A 19,873-nucleotide genomic window follows, 5' to 3' on the forward strand; every position below is an offset into this window, starting at 1 on the left:
TGGATGGCTTTGCTGCAATGGGATTCCCTAACTGTGGTGGGGCTATAGACGGAACCCATATCCCTATCTTGGCACCGGAGCACCAAGCCGCCGAGTACATAAACCGCAAGGGGTACTTTTCGATAGTGCTGCAAGCTCTGGTGGATCACAACGGACGTTTCACCAACATCAACGTGGGATGGCCGGGAAAGGTACATGACGCTCGCATCTTCAGGAACTCTGGTCTGTTTCAAAAGCTGCAGGAAGGGACTTCCTTCCCAGACCAGAAAATAACTGTTGGGGATGTTGAAATGCCTATAGTTATCCTTGGGGACCCAGCCTACCCCTTAATGCCATGGCTCATGAAGCCGTACACAGGCAGCCTGGACAGCAGTCAGGAGCTCTTCAACGACAGGCTGAGCAAGTGCAGAATGGTGGTAGAATGTGCATTTGGACATTTAAAGGGGCGCTGGCGCAGTTTACTGACTCGCTTAGACCTCAGCGAAACCAATATTCCCACTGTTATTACTGCTTGCTGTGTGCTCCACAATATCTGTGAGAGTAAGGGGGAGACGTTTATGGCGGGGTGGGAGGTTGAGGTAAATCGCCTGGCTGCTGGTTACGCGCAGCCAGACACCAGGGCGGTTAGAAGAGCACAGGAGGGCGCGGCACGCATCAGAGAAGCTTTGAAAACCAGTTTTATGACTGGCCAGGCTACGGTGTGAAAGTTCTGTTTGTTTCTCCTTGATGAAACCCCCTGCCCCTTGGTTCACTCTACTTCCCTGTAAGCTAACCACCCGCCCCTCCTACCTTCAATCACCGCTTGCAGAGGCAATAAAGTCATTGTTGCTTCACATTCATGCATTCTTTATTCATTCATCACACAAATAGGAGGATGACTACCAAGGTAGCCCAGGAAGGGTGGTGGAGGTGGGAAGGAAAATGCCACACAGCACTTTAAAAGTTTACAACTTTAAAATGTATTGAATGCCAGCCTTCTGTTTTTTGGGCAATCCTCTGCGGTGGAGTGGCTGGTTGGCCAGAGGCCCCCCCACCGCGTTCTTGGGCGTCTGGGTGTGGAGGCTATGGAACTTGGGGAGGAGGGCGGTTGGTTACACAGGGGCTGTAGTGGCAGTCTGTGCTCCAGCTGCCTTTGCTGCAGCTCAACCATATACTGGAGCATACTGGTTTGATCCTCCAGCAGCCTCAGCATTGAATCCTGCCTCCTCTCATCACGCTGCTACCACATTTGAGCTTCAGCCCTGTCTTCAGCCCGCCACTTACTCTCTTCAGCCCGCCACCTCTCCTCCCGGTCATTTTGTGCTTTCCTGCACTCTGACATTATTTGCCTCCACGCATTCATCTGTGCTCTGTCAGTGTGGGAGGACAGCATGAGCTCAGAGAACATTTCATCATGAGTGCGTTTTTTTTTTTCCTTTCTAATCTTCACTAGCCTCTGGGAAGGAGAAGATCCTGTGATCATTGAAACACATGCAGCTGGTGGAGAAAAAAAAAGGGACAGAGGTATTTAAAGAGACACATTTTATAAAACAGTGGCTACACTCTTTCAGGGTAAACCTTGCTGTTAACATTACATACATAGCACATGTGCTTTCGTTACAAGGTCGCATTTTGCCTCCCCCCACCGCGTGGCTACCCCCTCAACCCTTCCCCCTCCTCGTGACTAACAGCGGGGAACATTTCTGATCAGCCACAGACAAACAGCCCAGCAGGAACGGGCACCTCTGAGTGTCCCCTGAAGAAAAGCACTCTATTTCAACCAGGTGACCATGAATTATATCTCACTCTCCTGAGGATAACACAGAGAGATAAAGAATGGATGTTGTTTGAACGCCAGCAAACATACACTGCAATGCTTTGTTGTACAATGATTCCCGAGTGCGTGTCACTGGCCTGGAGTGGTAAAGTGTCCTACCATGGAGGACGCAATAAGGCTGCCCTCCCCAGAAACCTTTTGCAAAGGCTTTGGGAGTACATCCAGGAGAGCCGCGAATGCCAGGGCAAATTAATCCTTTCACATGCTTGCTTTTAAACCATGCATAGTATTTTAAAAGGTACACTCACCGGAGGTCCCTTCTCTGCCTGCCGGGTCCAGGAGGCAGTCTTGGGTGGGTTCGGGGGGTACTGGCTCCAGGTCCAGGGTGAGAAACAGTTCCTGGCTGTCGGGAAAACCGGTTTCTCCGCTTGCTTGCTGTGAGCTACCTACAACCTCATCATCATCATCTTCATCCCCAAAACCTGCTTCCGTGTTGCCTCCATCTCCATTGAAGGAGTCAAACAACACGGCTGGGGTAGTGGTGGCTGAACCCCCTAAAATGGCAGGCAGCTCATCCTAGAAGTGGCATGTTTGGCGCTCTGACTCAGAGCGGCCGTTCGCCTTTCTGGTAGGCTTGCCTCAGCTCCTTAAATTTCACGCAGCACTGCTTCAGGTCCCTGTTATGGCCTCTGTCCTTCATGCCCTGGAAGATTTTGACAAAGGTTTTGGCATTTCAAAAACTGGAATGGAGTTCTGATAGCACGGATTCCTCTCCCCATACAGCGATCAGATCCCGTACCTCCCGTTCAGTCCATGCTGGAGCTCTTTTGCGATTCTGGGACTCCATCATGGTCACCTCTGCTGATGAGCTCTGCATGGTCTCCTGCAGCTTGCCACGCTGGCCAAACAGGAAATGAGATTCAAAAGTTCGCGGTTCTTTTCCTGTCTACTTGGCCAGTGCATCTGAGTTGAGAGTGCTGTCCAGAGTGGTCACAATGGAGCACTCTGGGATAGCTCCCGGAGGCCAATACCGTCGAATTGTGTCCACAGTACCCCAAATTTGAGCCGGCAAGGCCGATTTAAGCGCTAATCCACTTGTCAGGGGTGGAGTAAGGAAATCGATTTTAAGAGCCCTTTAAGTCGAAATGAAGGGCTTCATCGTGTGGACGGGTGCAGGTTTACATCGATTTAACGCTGCTAAATTCGACCTAAAGTCCTAGTGTAGACCAGGGCTGGGACAAGAAGTAACAGGCATAATCTGCAGTAAAACAGATTTAGGTTAGATGTTAGGAAAAACTTTCTAAATATAAGGATATTTAAGCACTGGAGTAGGCTTCCAAGGGAGGTTGTGGAATCCCTGTCACTGGAGACTTTTAAGAACCCATTAGACAAACACCTGTCAGGTATGGTCTAGGATTATTTGGTCCTGCCTCAGAACAGGTGGTTGGACTAGATGACTTCTCGAGGTCCCTTCCAGCCCTGCGTTTCTATGATTCTATGATTACAATAGCATCTGAGTGCTCACAGTCTTTAATGCATTTATCTTCATAACACCCCTAAGAGGTAAGAAAATACTACTGTCCTCATTTCTCCATATGGGGATTAACGTCCAGACAGACTAAGAGTATAGCTACATTGCAGTAATGGGTCGTGATTGCAGCTTGTGTAGATATACCCGAGCTAGCTTTAATCTAGCTTGCTCGAGTACCAGAGCAGTGAAGCTGCAGTAGCATGACCTGTACAATCCCACCTAGAATCCTGCGTAATTACTCAGGTGGCTATCTGCAGCTTCACTGATACAGTACCAAATTAGCCAGATTAAAGCGGGCTGAGGAACGTGTACAGGAGCTGCAATCACACCCCAAGACTGCAGTGTAGACACACCTTCAGTATCTTGCCCAACATCACACTGAAGTCTACCAGAACAAGATATTGACCCTGGTCTCTGGAGTCCCAGGTCTATGTCCTGACCACTGGGCCAGCCTCTCTGTTCTGCTGTTAGCTCTTCATGGCTGAACTTGGAAAGGTTTTAGAAGCAAAACAAAACAAACTTCTGAACTACTTAAAACAAAAATAGTTTAAATTCAAATTCTGAGAACAGCATTTCCCTCAAATGAATTACTTGCTGATTTCAGCTCCAACAGCTCTCCAGAAATATTTGTAGTTCCTCAGATTTGTGCCCAAATTCTAGATAGGTAATGACCACAAGTGCTCAGAAGTATGCGTGTGGTATTCAGAACATTCATGACCACAGCCAGCACGACTCAGGAAGGTACTGCCTTACTGGGGTTGTATTCTCAAATCTTTTCACACAACATCATAAATGATAATTAATGGGGGAAAAGGGTGATTAGCAATACTATAAAAAAATCATTAATGGTTTGATCCAAAGCACACTGAAGTGAGTGGAAAGGCTCCCACAAGTAGAACTGGTTGAAATATTTATAATTTTTTTAAATTTAAAAATGTCCTTTTTTGAAAATTAAGTTTGTTTTAAAAATTGTTTATCAAAATTTTCTCCCCCTCCCCACCCATGGAAAACACATTTTTTTTTATTTTCCCTTCTTCCCTTTTTCTGTTTTTTCAGCAGCAAAATGAAAAAAGTGGGAGACAAGGAGAAAAAAGTAAAAACAATGAAAACCAACAAAATTTTGGTAAATGTTTACAAAAACAATAATAAAAAAAATCAATCCTTTTTGCAAACTTCGAAAATGTTCATGAATTTTTGCTGTTATTTTTGACCAACTCTTGGGCCCTGATTATGCATACCTCTGCATAGGCAGACTGCCATTGACTTCCTTGTGGCTCCAAATGGGAGCAGCACCATATGGATTAACTTGCAGCATCAGGACGTTAGCTTGTAGATGCCAAGCTTTGGGATTGGGTCAGACTCCAGGAGACCAAGAAAGTTATTTTTGTTGATGAGACACAGACTAAGTGACCATAGAGTCCTCTGGCAGCTTGCTTCTAAGACTGTCTCTATCATATAAGGAGAAGATCATTATTGATATAAATATCATGCACACTCTGCTAGGCCAACCTGAGGGGATCCAACAAGAAAACTAAATGAGTCTCCAGGGAAATTAAGCCAAACTGAAAGTCCTGGCAGAACAGGGTAATAATTTCCTTTTTGAATGAGTAATTGTTTAGAATTTAACCAGGCAAACATGATTAAAAGAAATCAATATAAATTCTAGGTCTGGTAATACTAAGTAATGACCTGAAGGAAATGAAAAGGGAACAATTAACAAGAAAATAGGATATTCGGGACTATTTAGAAAAGCTGGACGAGCACAAGTCCATGGGGCCGGATGCGCTGCATCCGAGAGCGCTAAAGGAGTTGGCGGATGTGATTGCAGAGCCATTGGCCGTTATCTTTGAAAACTTATGGCGATCGGGGGAAGTCCCGGACGACTGGAAAAAGGCTAATGTAGTGCCCATCTTTAAAAAAGGGAAGAAGGAGGATCCTGGGAACTACAGGCCAGTCAGCCTCACCTCAGTCCCTGGAAAAATCATGGAGCAGATCCTCAAGGAATCAATTCTGAAGCACTTAGCAGAGAGGAAAGTGATCAGGAACAGTCAGCATGGATTCACCAAGGGCAAGTCATGCCTGACTAATCTAATTGCCTTCTATGACAAGATAACTGGCTCTGTGGATGAGGGGAAAGCAGTGGACGTGTTGGTCCTTGACTTTAGCAAAGCTTTTGACACAGTCTCCCACAGTATTCTTGCCAGCAAGTTAAAGAAGTATGGGCTGGATGAATGGACTATAAGCTGGATAGAAAGTTGGCTAGATTGTCGGGCTCAACGGGTAGTGATCAATGGCTCCATGTCTAGTTGGCAGCCGGTATCAAGTGGAGTGCCCCAAGGGTCGGTTCTCGGGCCGGTTTTGTTCAATATTTTCATAAATGATCCGGACGATGGTGTGGATTGCACCCTCAGCAAGTTTGCAGATGACACTAAACTGGGAGGAGAGGTAGATACACTGGAGGGTAGGGATAGGATACAGAGGGCCCTAGACAAATTAGAGGATTGGGCCAAAAGAAATCTGATGAGGTTCAACAAGGACACCTGCACTTAGGACAGAAGAATCCCATGCACCGCTACAGACTAGGGACCGAATGGCTAGGCAGCAGTTCTACAGAAAAGGACCTAGGGGTTACAGTGGATGAGAAGCTGGATATGAGTCAACAGGGTGCCCTTGTTGCCAAGAAGGCAAATGGCATTTTGGGATGTATACGTAGGGGCATTGCCAGCAGATCGAGGGACGTGATTGTTCCCCTCTATTCGACATTGGTGAGGCCTCGAGTACTGTGTCCAGTTTTGGGCCCCACACTGGAAGAAGGATGTGGAAAAATTGGAAAGAGTCCAGCGGAGGGCAACCAAAATGATTAGGGGACTGGAACACATGACTTATGAGGAGAGGCTGAGGAAACTGGGATTGTTTAGTCTGCGGAAGAGAAGAATGAGGGGGGATTTGATAGCTGCTTTCAACTACCTGAAAGGGGGTTCCAAAGAGGATGGATCTAGACTGTTCTCAGTGGTAGCTGATGACAGAACAAGGAGTAATGGTCTCAAGTTGCAGTGGGGGAGGTTTAGGTTGGATATTAGGAAACATTTTTTCACTAGGAGGGTGATAGTGATAATCTAGGTGGGCCATTTCCACCAGTTGACAAGAATGTGTGAGGAACAGTGCGGGGGGGGGGGGGAATAAACATGGGTAAGTAATTTTACTTTGTGTAATGACCCATCAACTCCCAGTCTTTATTCAAGCCTAAGTTAATTGTATCCAGTTTCCAAATTAATTCCAATTCAGCAGTCTCTCATTGGAGTCTGTTTTTGAAGATTTTTTGTTGAAGAATTGCAACTTTTAGGTCTGTAATGGAGTGACCAAAGAGATTGAAGTGTTCTCCGACTGGTTTTTGAATGTTATAATTCTTGACGTCTGATTTGTGTCCATTTATTCTTTTACGTAGAGACTGTCCAGTTTGACTAATGTACATGGCAGAGGGGCATTGCTGTTACATGATGGCATATATCACATTGGCAGATATGCAGGTGAACGAGCCTCTGATAGTGTGGCTGATGTGATTAGGCCCTATGATGGTGTCCCCTGAATAGATATGTGGACACGGTTGGCAACGGGCTTTGTTGCAAGGATAGGTTCCTGGGTTAGTGGTTCTGTTGTGTGGTGTGTGGTTGCTGGTGAGTATTTGCTTCAGGTTGGGGGGCTGTCTGTAAGCAAGGACTGGCCTGTCTCCCAAGATCTGTGAGAGTGATCGGTTGTCCTTCAGGATAGGTTGTAGATCCTTAATGATGCGTTGGAGGGGTTTTAGTTGGGGGCTGAAGGTGACAGCTAGTGGTGTTCTGTTATTTTCTTTGTTGGGCCTGTCCTGTAGTAGGTGACTTCTGGGAACTCTTCTGGCTCTGTCAATCTGTTTCTTCACTTCAGCAGGTGGGTATTGTAGTTGTAAGAATGCTTGATAGAGATCTTGTAGGTGTTTGTCTCTGTCTGAGGGGTTGGGGCAAATGCGGTTGTATCGTAGAGCTTGGCTGTAGACAATGGATCGTGTGGTGCGGTCTGGATGAAAGCTGGAGGCATGTAGGTAGGAATAGCAGTCAGTAGGTTTCCCGTATAGAGTGGTGTTTATGTGACCATCGCTTATTAGCACCGTAGTGTCCAAAGAGTTCTTTGGAATTACATGTTTATATTGACTTGGTATGTTAAGATTGTTGTAAATATGCTGCAGCTATTCACTCAATTTAGATAAAAGACCATTTAAAAATAGTAATCAAAAGTTTTCCTACAGGAAATTAGTACCAACCCCTAGTAATAAAGCAATAATGGTATTGCCAAAGGTCTGAAAGGTTCCTGAGAGGGAAGTTGGACTAGGAAATATATGTGTAATTTAAAAAAAAAAGATCAGTTTAAGTTTATAATTGTGTAGCAACATTGTTTTCCTCTTGTAGCAATTTCTTCATGGCTTTGGAATAATAATAATATTTTACTAGGTAAGTTATTTTTATATTTATCAGGTATTTGTATTCTTGAAGTGCAACATTTTGGCCTTTTTCCCTTCCGTCAATTGAAGCACAATAGTTTAACTAGGCTTTGAAGATAACCCTTCAGTGAGATCAATGAGCTCCTGGGATGATAGAATTCTCCCTCAGAAAGATGAAGTGGATGGAGTAAGTCCTCAACCTTTGCCCAGCTGTCATTTAGTTGAAAACAGTTTTCTGCAAGGTTGAGTTAACAGAGGGGCAAAAGGAGCCTCACTGATTTCAAAGGGCTTCGGATCAGGCCAAGAACCCATTACTTCCATGATTGCTTTTGTCATTTACCTTTTAGTTTTTTTTGTATAGTCACAATGTAAATGCTCTCATCCTCTGCTTTAAATAAAATAAAATCACAGCCTGAAACAAAATTCTGTAAATCTATATCAGAAATACATTAAAAAAAAATCCTTAGCTGTTCAACTGATGTTTCCCAAGCCCTACTCTAAAACAGTGCGGCTCTAGTCCCCCAGGACTAACTGGGATTGGCTCCCCATTCTAAGAAATGCAACGTGTTTCACGAGATTGCAGCACTAGTCAGGTTTGTCCCAGCTGCTCCTCTGTCATGACGACTAGGGCCAGCCGGGGCAAATTTGAGTGACTGGCACTGTGAGCTCATATGCCAGGTCACAACACTCACACATATTTTTCAGGTTATAAAATAATACAAAACACACTGAATACAAAATAAAGACTTAAAAAAGAGGAGGGGAGCAGGAAACTTCAGAAAGTTATATTTGAAATGGCAGCACTCACTTAATTTCCTGTGTGGGGCAAATTTGCCTCTGTCCTTTTAGAATGTTGGGCTGAAAAACAACACATGCAGGGCTATTTTTTAAAAAATATGTAAATAATTAGAGTTTCTCTGCCTATTTGTCTTTACTGTCCATTCTGGATCAGTTGGCAGGTTGCTACACAGCAGAATGCCATCTTTCAAGGTAAGGCACAGTTTTGTTTTTGTTTTGTTTTATGATAAATCTTGGGATTCCTGGTAGTCTGTGGTAATATCTTTCTTACACTTGCTCATATTTGATGTTGTTGGGCATAATACGTTATGTCACATCCCTCAGCTATCTGTGTGGTTAGTTTCTTGCTCAACAAATGTCCCTTGCAGCTGCTGGGAAACATTCGCTCTCTCACAGCAACATGTCACATACCGGATAAATCTTGGGATTCCTGGTAGTCTGTGGTAATATCTTTCTTACACTTGCTCATATTTGATGTTGTTGGGCATAATACGTTGTGTCACATCCCTCAGCTATCTGTGTGGTTAGTTTCTTGCTCAACAAATGTCCCTTGCAGCTGCTGGGAAACATTCGCTCTCTCACAGCAACATGGCACATACCGGAGCTCGTGCTTTCTACAGCTTTTCCTTTCCCCCACGTGCTTAAACAGCACATCCCAGATATATAGATTTTAAAGGTCAGAAATGACCATTGTGATCATCTAGGCTGAGTTCCTGCTAAGTAGGTCAAATAATTTCACCCACTGCTTCCTGTATCGTTTTACAGTATTGCCAACTCTCAGGACAGGAGGTGTTTCTCTGGAAGCCCCAGCTTCTGGAGTCATATGATTATATGAGACTTAACGAAAAACAGGTTTCCAAGCCCCTGACAGTTGAGGGGAAATGCTTGAACTGTGACCTAAAGGCGCAACATCTGCAAGGCAAAGCAAGCCAGCCCCACTTCACCATGATATTTTTGGAATTTCATTATTTTTAAAATCAGCCTCAAGATTTTTGCAAGACTGTGGCTAGCAGAGAGTCCAGCTAGAGCCCACCTCCTGGCCCGCTCCTTCCCTTTCCCTCTCCCTCTCCCTCCTTGGGACCAGTCACTCCCCCAGCAGCACTCATTCCCCTCCTAAAGTAGCCTATGCCGGGAGGGTCAGGGATTGGAACACGCGGCTTTTTTAATACCTGGGGCTGCGCATGCGCACAGCGGAGACCCCCCCCCAATATTTGTTCCCCAGCCAACGAGCGCATGCGCGCGCCCGCCCGCCACCGTAAAGCTCTCCCGTGAAGGCGTAAAGCTCTCGCCCTCAAACGGTTGCGCCTGCGCAATGCACGGCTGGCGCCTGCGCAGTCAGTCGGGGCCCGTGCGTGGAGATGGGCGCGGCGGCGGCCGAGGCCAACCGGACCCTGTTCGTGGGGAACCTGGACCCCCGGGTGACCGAGGAGCTGGTCTTCGAGCTCTTCCACCAGGTACCGGCTTCTGCGCTCTCCGGGGGGGGGGGGGCGATCTGAGAGGGCAGGACGAGGCCGGGCGGTTCCCGGCAGCAGCCCTCTCCCCCCGCGATGGGCGTCAGCCCCGCCCCCATCCCAGGCTCCGCCCACGGGCCCGGGCCGCTCGCTCCGGCCGAGCCCCGCGCGGCCCGGACTGCCCTGCTCATGTCCCCCTCCCCCTCCCGCTCCCCCGCATCGGCGCCTCGCCCGGGCAGGCTCCCGCGGGGGCGGGTCCCTGCCCGCCGCCCGCCTGAGGGCAGGGTGTCTCCGCCCCGCGCCGCTCCGGGGCCTCCGCCTGCCTCCGCCTGCGTGCGAGCGTCCACACGGCCCTCGCCCTCCCTGGAGCCGGGTCTCGAACACGTCCCCACCGCACTGCGCAGGTGGCGCCTGGCCTGGGGCTCTGCGCTGCCGCCGCGCTGAAAACGGCAGGGCTTGGCTCCCAGTCCCAGCGGGGCTTGGCTCCCCACCCCTCTAGCAGGGCCCTCGGGACCAGGGTCTTGAATGCTTGCTGGCTTCAGTCAGGTGGATTTGAGCGTGGACCAAAGGGAGCTTGGGCTCAAACGTGAGTCGGAGCTTGGGCTTAGTTGTGCAGTGTAGCCCTACTCTGATGTTAAAGCCAGCAATCACCATTTTGATGATCTAGTCCAGTGATTCTCAAACTTCATTGCTCCGCAACCCTCTCCTGAGAACAAAAATTACTACATGGCCCCAGGAGGTGGGATCGAAGTCTCCGCCCACCTGAGCACCACCGCCCTGGGTGGAGGGGCCAAAGTTCAAGCCTCACCACCCCATGCAGCGGTGGGGGGCAAAGCTGAAGCCCAGGGCTTCATCCCCAGCCGGGGGGGCGGGGACCTGTAACCTGAGCCCCTGTGCCCAGGGCTAAAGTCAAAGCCTGAGCCCAGGGCTAAAGCCCTTGGCTTCGGTCCTGGGCCCCAGCAAGTATAACACCAGCCCTAGCAACCCCATTAAAACGGGTTGTGACCCACTTTGTGGTCCTGACCCACAGTTTGAGAACTCCTGATCTAGTCTGACCTCCTGCAAAAGGCAGGTCAGAGAATTTTGCACTTCAAATCCTGCATGAGCACTGTTAAACTCTTACAATTTTATTGCCAGGCTCATGATATTATATGTGGGTTTTTTGTGAAGGCACAACTGCTGAAGTAGATTGAAGAATACCACATAGTTCTTACAGCACTTGCTATTAGCAGATTTCAAAGCATTTCACCACACTTTAATTTATTGTCCTCAATACTCTGAGGTGGAGGAATATTCTCATTTTTATAAGTGGAGTACTGAGGCACAGAGAGGCTACATGAATTAACCAAGATCATACATCTGACGAAGTGGGTGTTCACCCACAAAAGCTTATGCTCCAATAAATACGTCTGTTAGTCTGTAAGGTGCCACAGGTCTCTTTGCCGCTTTTACAGATCCTGACTAACAGGACTACCCTTCTGATACTCAAGGTCATACAGGAACTCACCAGTCTTGAACTCCAGTCTCCCTAGTATTAAGATGGTTCAGTGGTGAGGCACTGAACCATCAACTAACACTTTTTTTAAAAAAAAATCTGTCATAATTGTGAAGGAAAGCTTGAAATGTGACCTGAAGGGTCAAACCAGGAAACACAGAAACCAAAACTTAGTATTATCGGATGTCATGATTTTTAAGTCAGTGTCACTATTTTTGATTGCTTGTGGCTGGCAGTATTGCTCAAGCCTATTCCTTGGTCTCTTTCTTTCCTTTCTAATTTGAGGTAGTCTTACCCTTCTGTTGCAGTACATGTTTTGTTCTTAGAGTAACATACATGGCTTGCATAACTACAGCTGCTTCTTATAACTCTTTGTATTGTGCTAGTGCCTAGAGGACACTGTATCAGGACATTGTATGCACGCATAATAAAAAGATACTCCCTGCCCCAAACAGCTTCACTTAAATACAGATGCATGTAACATTTCTCTGCAGAACTGGCATGTGTGTGGTGTTCTTTGTGTGCTTGCTTATGAGTTTCTTGATTTCCTTTTCCATTTCTTTGTAAGAGTAAAACTCTTCTGAACTTGCTCCATTTTTATTTAACATTTTTTGTTTCTTGATTTGCAGGCAGGTCCAGTAATTAAAGTTAAAATACCTAAGGATAGAGATGGTAAACCAAAGCAATTTGCATTTGTGAATTTCAAACACGAAGAATCTGTCCCTTATGGAATGAGTCTGCTTAATGGGATCAAACTTTTTGGAAGGCCCATCAAAATTCAGTTCCGATCAGGTATCCATGAAATAAACATTTAAACAATCTAGTTGTTTTAGGCAAAGTGGAGTTATCTTTTTCCCCCTTCACAAAAAATTTGACTATTTATATTTAATATTTTTAGGTAAAAAGGATATTCATTGTAGGATATCAAATTATAATTCATTTTTCTAATGGTTGGTATATTTGTGAAATGAAGGTGTCAGAACAGATTTGTACACTAGCCTTTCCTTATTATACTTTTCCTGCAGCAGGAGAGTTGTCTGTCAGCTCTGCCTGACCATAAGCTGGTTTGTTTTTGTTTTTTTTTAGTGTTAACTTTGGTTTCAGGTTTTTGTTTTTTACACTGCAAATGTTGTGTGAATGGTGACTATAGCAATCCTAATCAATTACATCTATGTATTTAGAGAACTTCTACATTTTTCTCAAGGCTGTTCAAATCTACAGTATGGGGGTGCGGGGGGGAAGCTTCTGATTTAGCTGAGTGTATACCCAAAATTGTCTAATAGCATTGAAACAGCAGAAATGGCTCAGACTCAAATGATAAGATTATTGAATATAAGACTCTCTGTTTTGGAAATGGATAGGATGGCAAATGAAGCTCTCTCACGTAGGGATAAATTGCTGCTGTTGAACAAATTCAACCAATTCAGGAGAGTTGGAATTTGCATGCTCAGAAAGAGGGAAATCTTTGTTTCTAGTCCCCGTCACCCCCCCCCCCCCCCAATGATAGGTTTGGAAGAGGTACAGTCATAAGGTTGTATAATTTTCTGGAGGCAACAGTATAGAGTGAATGCCTGGGTTTGCCAGTGGGAGTGACTGATTCCTGAAAAGAGGAAGGAAATATCTATTGGAAGTCTTGGATAAGAATGCTCAAAAAGTGGTGGTAATCCTTTAGATCAGTGGTGCCCACCCTTATTACACAGGAGGGCCAAATAAACCAAACTTTGTGTAGGTCAAACAGATTAAATCTTAAAATATGTACAAAGTCACCTATATTGATATTTTAAGTTCAGCATGTTTTGTACGTATTTAGAAAATTCTGTACATAGAAAACCTGTTAACACACTTGTGCAAACTAAAATGATGTAAGCATGACAAAACGCTAATAAATTGGCTGTTAGCGTATTATGTTGAAGCAGGCTGCAAGCCTTATGAACTGCTCTGGTGGGCCATAGAATTCATTAACTTTATTTTCTTGGGTTTCATGCAAAAGGTTTATATATGTAGTACCAGATAAGTAGGGTCAGTAAACAATCCATTTAAATATATTCCTGCCTATTACATAAGTGAAAAAATTGAGTTCAGTGAATGCACAGTTTAGTCGTTTGGAGTGTAATACAGGACACACTGGAGTCGGAGGCAAAGCTCAGATTAATACATTATGGTAGTATCTAGTGGCTGCAACTAAGATTACTGCCCTATTGTGCTTAGTGGTGTATGGCATAAGAGATGATCCTTGCCTTGATAAGTCCCTTGCTTTCAATAGGTGAGGCTCAAACCATTAGTGAAATAAGTTGCCTTAAGAAACATAAGCTTTCCTACAAGGTAAGGAGAGCTCACTCTTCAGGTTTTCTGCTATATGTTTTAGATTATCTATTTTATAGCTCCAAGAAATACTCTAAACCGGTGCCTCTGAACCTTTCCAGATCCCTTTCAAGAGTCTGATTTGTGTTGTGTAACCCCCAAGTTTCACCTGACTTAAACTTACAAAATCCGACATAAAAATACAAAAGTATCACAGCACGCTATTGCTGAAAAATTGCTTACTTTCTAATTTACTATATAATTATAAAATCAATTGGAATATAAATATTGTACTTACTTTTCAGTGTATCATACACAGAGCAGTATAAACAAATAGTCTGAAATTTATTTTGTACTGACTTCACTAGTTTTTATGTAGCCTGTTAAACTAGGAAAATATTGAGATGAGTTGATGTACCCCCGGAAGACCTCTGAGTACCCCCCAGGGGTACATGTACCCCTGGTTGAGGACTGCTGCTCTAAACTCCTCATGCTTTAGCTGGGGGAGGGGCGGGGGTTACAAATTACTGTTACTGGCATGTTAGTGACAGTTGTATCTGATTGCAGTTAAACTAGGTTTACTAGCCAGAATGTTGCAAGTTGATTGCATCTTTACCATTGGGTATTAAAACAATTGCAACACCCTGTTTTGTAAACCTGATTGTGTGCCTTGACAGTTCACTAATGAAACTCCAAAGCTAATTAAAAGCAATGCAGTAGTGTTTCCATCTTCTAACAGGTGTTCACTTCTTATCTGAACTTCCATTTGTTCTTTAGGTTGTCTTATAAAATGTTTGTTTTAATTCAGGCAGTAGTCATGCATCTCAAGATGGCAATTCATCTTATTTCCAGCATGGATCTGCTAATACAAGTCCTTCCAGCACACCACATTCAACACCAAATTCAAACAGGTAAAGACTTCTATCCCACCTACCAGCAAGTACTTGTCAAATATATAGTTTTGTAATTTAATATATGGTGACTTTGCTGTGGCTGCTGTCCTGCTTCTGGGCAGAGTAGCAGTTGTACCTTCTTTCCAGTGAGAGGCTCTCTTCCTATTCATTTATACTGCTTGTAGGTGGAGCACAGTTGTATCTCTTAGGGAAACAAAATAAAAATTAGGAACCTATTGTGAGGGTGAAAAGTATATGGTGGTTTTGGGTTTTTTTTATGAAAACAAGGTTGAAAAATGCATACCCAATGTGAAACACTAGTTTTCTAAAGCTTTCTGCTTCATATGCTCTAGTGAGCTGTGTTCTTTTGGGAAAAATCTAGTGAAAATAGAAAATTTGTAGTAACTTAGGGCAGGTCTAAACTACTGCTTAAATTAATCTAACTTGCGTCACTTAGGGATGTGGAAAAAGGCCCCCATGTTCCCTCAGCGATGCAAGTTTCGTGCTGTCCACACAGGTGCTATGTGGGCAGAAGATGCTCTCATACTGACATAGCTTCCGCTTCTTGCGGAGGTGGAGTAATTATGCCGATGGGAGATCCTCCATTGGCATAGCACATCTTCACTAGATGCACTACAGCAGTGCAGCGGCACAGATGTAGTTTAGCCTTGCCCTTAGTGCCTCTGGTTTTTGTTCCTCTGTGTTGCTGTAGACCGTAGAGTTTAATTATTTTATTACAAAAGCTGTGTTGTGAAGCTTGATCTGAGACTTCACAGAACCGGTCAGGTGTATCTCAACTGAAATCCTGCATGTAGGTTTTTAAACAAATCTAAATAAAAGGCTGGGTAAGATCATATTGGGGAAAAAATAGCTGACACGTAGAACGCAGGATTGCTTTGCTTAATATAAGCTTTCTGTAAAATCAAAAAGGTGCCAAAATTATCAGCTCCAAAATTGGATTTGTGGTTACCAGAGGAATATACAGTTCAGTGGCCACTATTTGATGGGTTAGTATACCCACTATCAAAAGCAATACTTTTGAGTCTTATGTGGTGATTCACTTAAAACTAGGCTAGTTCTACTCTACATGAGCTGCAACAGAACAGTTGCAGGTATGCTGCTGTAGTGTAGATGCTTTCTATGTTGACAGAAGGGGTTGTCTGATGTAGTTAATCTGCCTGTCTGCGAAGCGGTAGCTAGGTCCACTTAACTGCATCTATAGTGTGGGTTAGGTTAACTTAACTACAGTGCACAGGGTGCAAAATTTCTCACAGCTCTGAGTGACATAAATAGGTTGACCTAACTTAGGTGTAGGCCAGGCCCTAGTCTCTGGATATGAATACAGTCTTACTGGATGGTTTTTTTTAACTTGTAAGTTATGACAAGGATGTCAAGTACAAGTGTAATAGCTAACTTAAATGTAAATGATCCATGCAGATTTGATTCTTGTCTTGATAGTGTACAAATAAAACTTCAACAGGTCTTGAGTAACTGAACTATTGAATATTAATTCATGCAGATGTTTAGAAAATCTTATTGACACATCTACCACAAACAACCCCCATGGATGTAACTTTGTGCATTGAATAATTCAGTGGTAAATAGAAATCTCTATCCAGACCTTTTGTGGTGCCATCAAATGAAACTGTGAATTGCCTTTAGCTCAGTATGTTGTTCAAATGATATCACTTAAGTAGTCATAGTGCAAATAGAGTAAATTTATGCAATTCAGCATACAAAAAAATTGCTACCTCCTGTGGTAGGAGGTAGCAATTTGGTTCAGAACCAGGAAGCAGTTTGTTTTTCCAAATGATACCTTTAGTTACTTTGCATTCCAAACATTCTTTACAGCTTCTCTCCTTATGGAACAGGTATATGTATTCTTAGTGGCCCAAAACCTAATGGTCTAAATAAGTATTGCCAATTAGTAAGAACATTAAAGGTATGCTGTTACCTTGATGGCTAGTCCCTTTCGAGAAAAGCTAAAAGCAGTTTCAGGTACAATCACTCCTGCCTCAAAGTCCACCTGCCAATTCTTGTGGTCTGAGTCACTTCCCTGTTTAAGCATGTTTTTCCATTGCTGTGTGAAAGACCCATACAGAAAAGGGGAAATAATGGGCAAAGGGTTGTCAAATACACAAAATAAGCAAGCCTTTTTAAAGAGAAAAATTACAGCATGACTTTTTTTAAAAAAAAAACACTGATTAGGCTGCTGATGCCCCTTTAGCTTGCACAATGATGGTTTGAAACACTAAAGACTAAAATTCCTAATCTTTCTTCAGCAGATATGATAGGAGCACAGATAACACATTAACAGGATTCACATCCACGCAGATGCTGCAGAGGTCTTTCTCATCTCCTGATAACCTTCAGAGACAAATGGTATGCTGTTAAGTCAATAGAAACAGAAAATCTAAACCTAGTGGTCACAAGCAGTAGGTGGATAACACATGAAAACTCTCTCCTTTTAATTTTAAGTACTTTTTTACTTAGGGATACTTATTTAACAGATACTGATTCACAGGAATGTGTTTATGGAGTGTTGAAAGTATGATTGCAGTAGGTTTACTGTTCCTGCCTTGAAGTGTTTAGTGCCTGAAAACTCTTTGAACCAAAGAGTAACTATAGATAAAGCAATCAGTGTACACGTCTAAACTTACTCTGTGAACCTGCATCCAGTCCTTCTGTTAGTAAGTATTCACATCAAAGCTTTTCAGCTGAGGAGCAAATATTGTTCCACAAAGGACAACTTAGCATCCATATGAATAAAACCATCAGCTCTGATTTTTCATTCTGTTTGAGTGTCAACTTCTGAAAACAAATGCTCACTCGCCAAAAATAGGTCAGTATGTTACTTTTTTGTCTCCTTTGGGTCAACTGTTTAATTGTGTAATCTCTTCAACCAAAACTACATCTCAAAGAAATTAAATGCTCTTGCTTTTTATTATTCTGAATTTTATTTAGTATATCATTTAGAGTTAAGCAGGCCTGGCTCATTAGAGGGATGAAAATACTGTATGACATTAAGGTCTCCAGTAGAGAGTGTGTGGCTGCCATGAATGCTGATGCACATAGTGCATGGTATTCCTCCTGTATTCACTATTTATGTAATGCAGAACTCATAGCCCTTTGTAAGTATTAAAAAAACTGTCCTAAATCTTGCACCATGGAGTGCTGAGCTGTTCCATCAGTCATCCAATCTCAGCAGAACCAAATGCTGATTCAGTATCCATCAAATCAGCTACACTTCTTTCTTGATTACCCTTTTTTCCCCCCCAGATGAATAGTGGTACACGGCAGCAGTCACAATACAGTGGGAAGTATGGTTCTCCGCATGCAGAGCAGTCCAGTTATCTCTCACCAGGGCAGCAGCAGAGTCATTCATTTAATCAGTCTTCAGGCTCACAAATGCAGCGTCGTCCAGATGGATCGTCAGCACAGCGCAAGAACAGGCTGAACTCCCATCCTTATCATATGGACAGCAGACATTTTAACCGTGAGCAGCGTTTTGGAGACTATGGATCTGATCATCATTACAGAGGGAACAGAGATGAGTACAGCTATGAAGACAGGAGTCCTCATGATGCTGGATCTGATCACTATTCTAGAGGGAACAGGGATGAGTACTGCTATGAAGACAGGAGCCATGATGGCTGGAGCCATGACTATAACAGAAGAGAGAACTACAGAGATGGCAAATGGCGCCCATCCCGGCATTAGCCAGTATTTAAAGTGGACTCTAAAGAACTTTTAGGGGCTCTCTCCTCCAGATCTCAAATTGATTTTAACAAAGTGTATAGAGTAACATTGTAAGTTACCTTTTAAAAAACTTTTGTAAAGTCATGTACATTACCTTTTTTAAAAAAAAGCTTCATTTTTATTGTATTAACTTTTCACCTCAGGGTTTTATGTGGAGATGTGCCACAACTTTTTTAAAAAAATCGTAGTTTGGGGAGGTGAAGTTGTACAGCTTGGTTGTATTAAAAAAATTTTGTAACTAAAGTCTCTGCAACCAATCTGGTGGTAATCCCATTAAACAAATTCCTTGTATGATGTGTGGCAGTTTAAATATTGAAGACAGTGTTTCATACTGAAATAAAGGTTGCTTTTGAAAATTTAATGTAATTGCCCTATAAAAGCTGTAGATAAAACAATTTCAGTGTTCCAAGTTCTTGCATTTAAGGACTCTCTCATTTGTTCCAATCTTAGGTCTTTTGATTTGTTTAAAAATTATGTGCAATAGCCTAAAATGTTTGAAGAATTTATGTAACTAAAACCATTCAGGAACTGATTACATCCCTTGAAGTATGTTGTCTGTTTTAGAAAATCTGAATTTAGCCTGTGCCTCTTGATGCAAAGAATTTTTGTTTAATGCACAGGAGAAACAGGTGCCTATTTTATACATTTTTAGATGTATGCCCCTAATTTTTATGCAATATTAACTTTTAAATCAGTTGCTGAATTGTGGTCTGACTGAGCTACAGTATACAAAAGTAATAAGGGTTGATTGATTTGTTCCAGAGTAGTAACCAAGAGGCTGTTAGTGACAGAATTCCACATGTCTTGAGATCTTGTTTAAATAACTATTCATGTGCCCTGATCACTTTAATATATGTATTCCTATGTTTCAGTATAGCAATAAACTTTTTTATGAAAGTATTCAGTGAAAAGTTTGAGGTTTTAAGCTGTTTCTCCTCAGTTTGCATCTTAAGGTCTCTCCTACATAGCTAGCAATTGTCAGACTCATGATTGAATGAGAATTGAGTGGTAATTAGAAATACAGAATCAACTAGAAGACTAAATCAAAAGTCTGAAAACTAGATATTTCAGTTAATGTCTCTTACATGGACTTGCTCAGGTTTCAGAGTAGCAGCTGTGTTAGTCTCTAAGGTGCTACAAGTACTCCTTTTCTTTTTGCAAATACAGACTAACAAATTTTAGAGCATAAGCTTTTGTGAGCTACAGCTCACTTAATTGGATACCCCAAACTAGTCAGAATAAGGAAAATAGAATAGTCAGTATTGTCAAGAGGAATGAATATGCTCAATGTTTTCCTGAAAGATTTAAAGAACTGAGAGATCATTAAGGACCCCATCCTTCTTTAAAGCCTGGCATTGGATGACAAGTTTTATAGTACAGTAGAGACATGGAGACTAAACTCTAGATTTTAGTAGTTC

The 19,873-nt window shown here is 43.2% G+C and overlaps 1 protein-coding gene across 4 annotated transcripts; it reads left to right on the forward strand.

Annotated features, from left to right (window-relative positions):
- The first annotated feature begins 9,817 nt into the window (after positions 1-9,817).
- Positions 9,818-19,355, forward strand: RBM7 (RNA binding motif protein 7). 4 transcript variants are annotated; one of them, XM_084611696.1, is made up of 5 exons: positions 9,824-10,010; positions 12,132-12,294; positions 14,612-14,714; positions 16,982-17,078; positions 17,976-19,355. In XM_084611696.1, exons 1-5 carry the CDS (start codon positions 9,915-9,917, stop codon positions 18,414-18,416), a joined length of 900 nt encoding a protein of 299 aa, XP_084467822.1. In that variant the 5' UTR covers positions 9,824-9,914; the 3' UTR covers positions 18,417-19,355. The 4 variants fall into 4 exon arrangements, with proteins under 4 accessions (XP_084467823.1, XP_084467822.1, XP_084467821.1 ...); XM_084611695.1 differs by having other exon boundaries at positions 9,825-10,010; positions 16,979-17,078; XM_084611697.1 differs by lacking the exon at positions 12,132-12,294 and having other exon boundaries at positions 9,818-10,010.
- The last annotated feature ends 518 nt before the right edge of the window (positions 19,356-19,873 follow it).

Source organism: Lepidochelys olivacea (genome assembly GCF_965140295.1).
Source record: "Lepidochelys olivacea isolate rLepOli2 genome assembly, chromosome: 22".
Classification (NCBI taxonomy): Eukaryota; Metazoa; Chordata; order Testudines; family Cheloniidae; genus Lepidochelys; species Lepidochelys olivacea.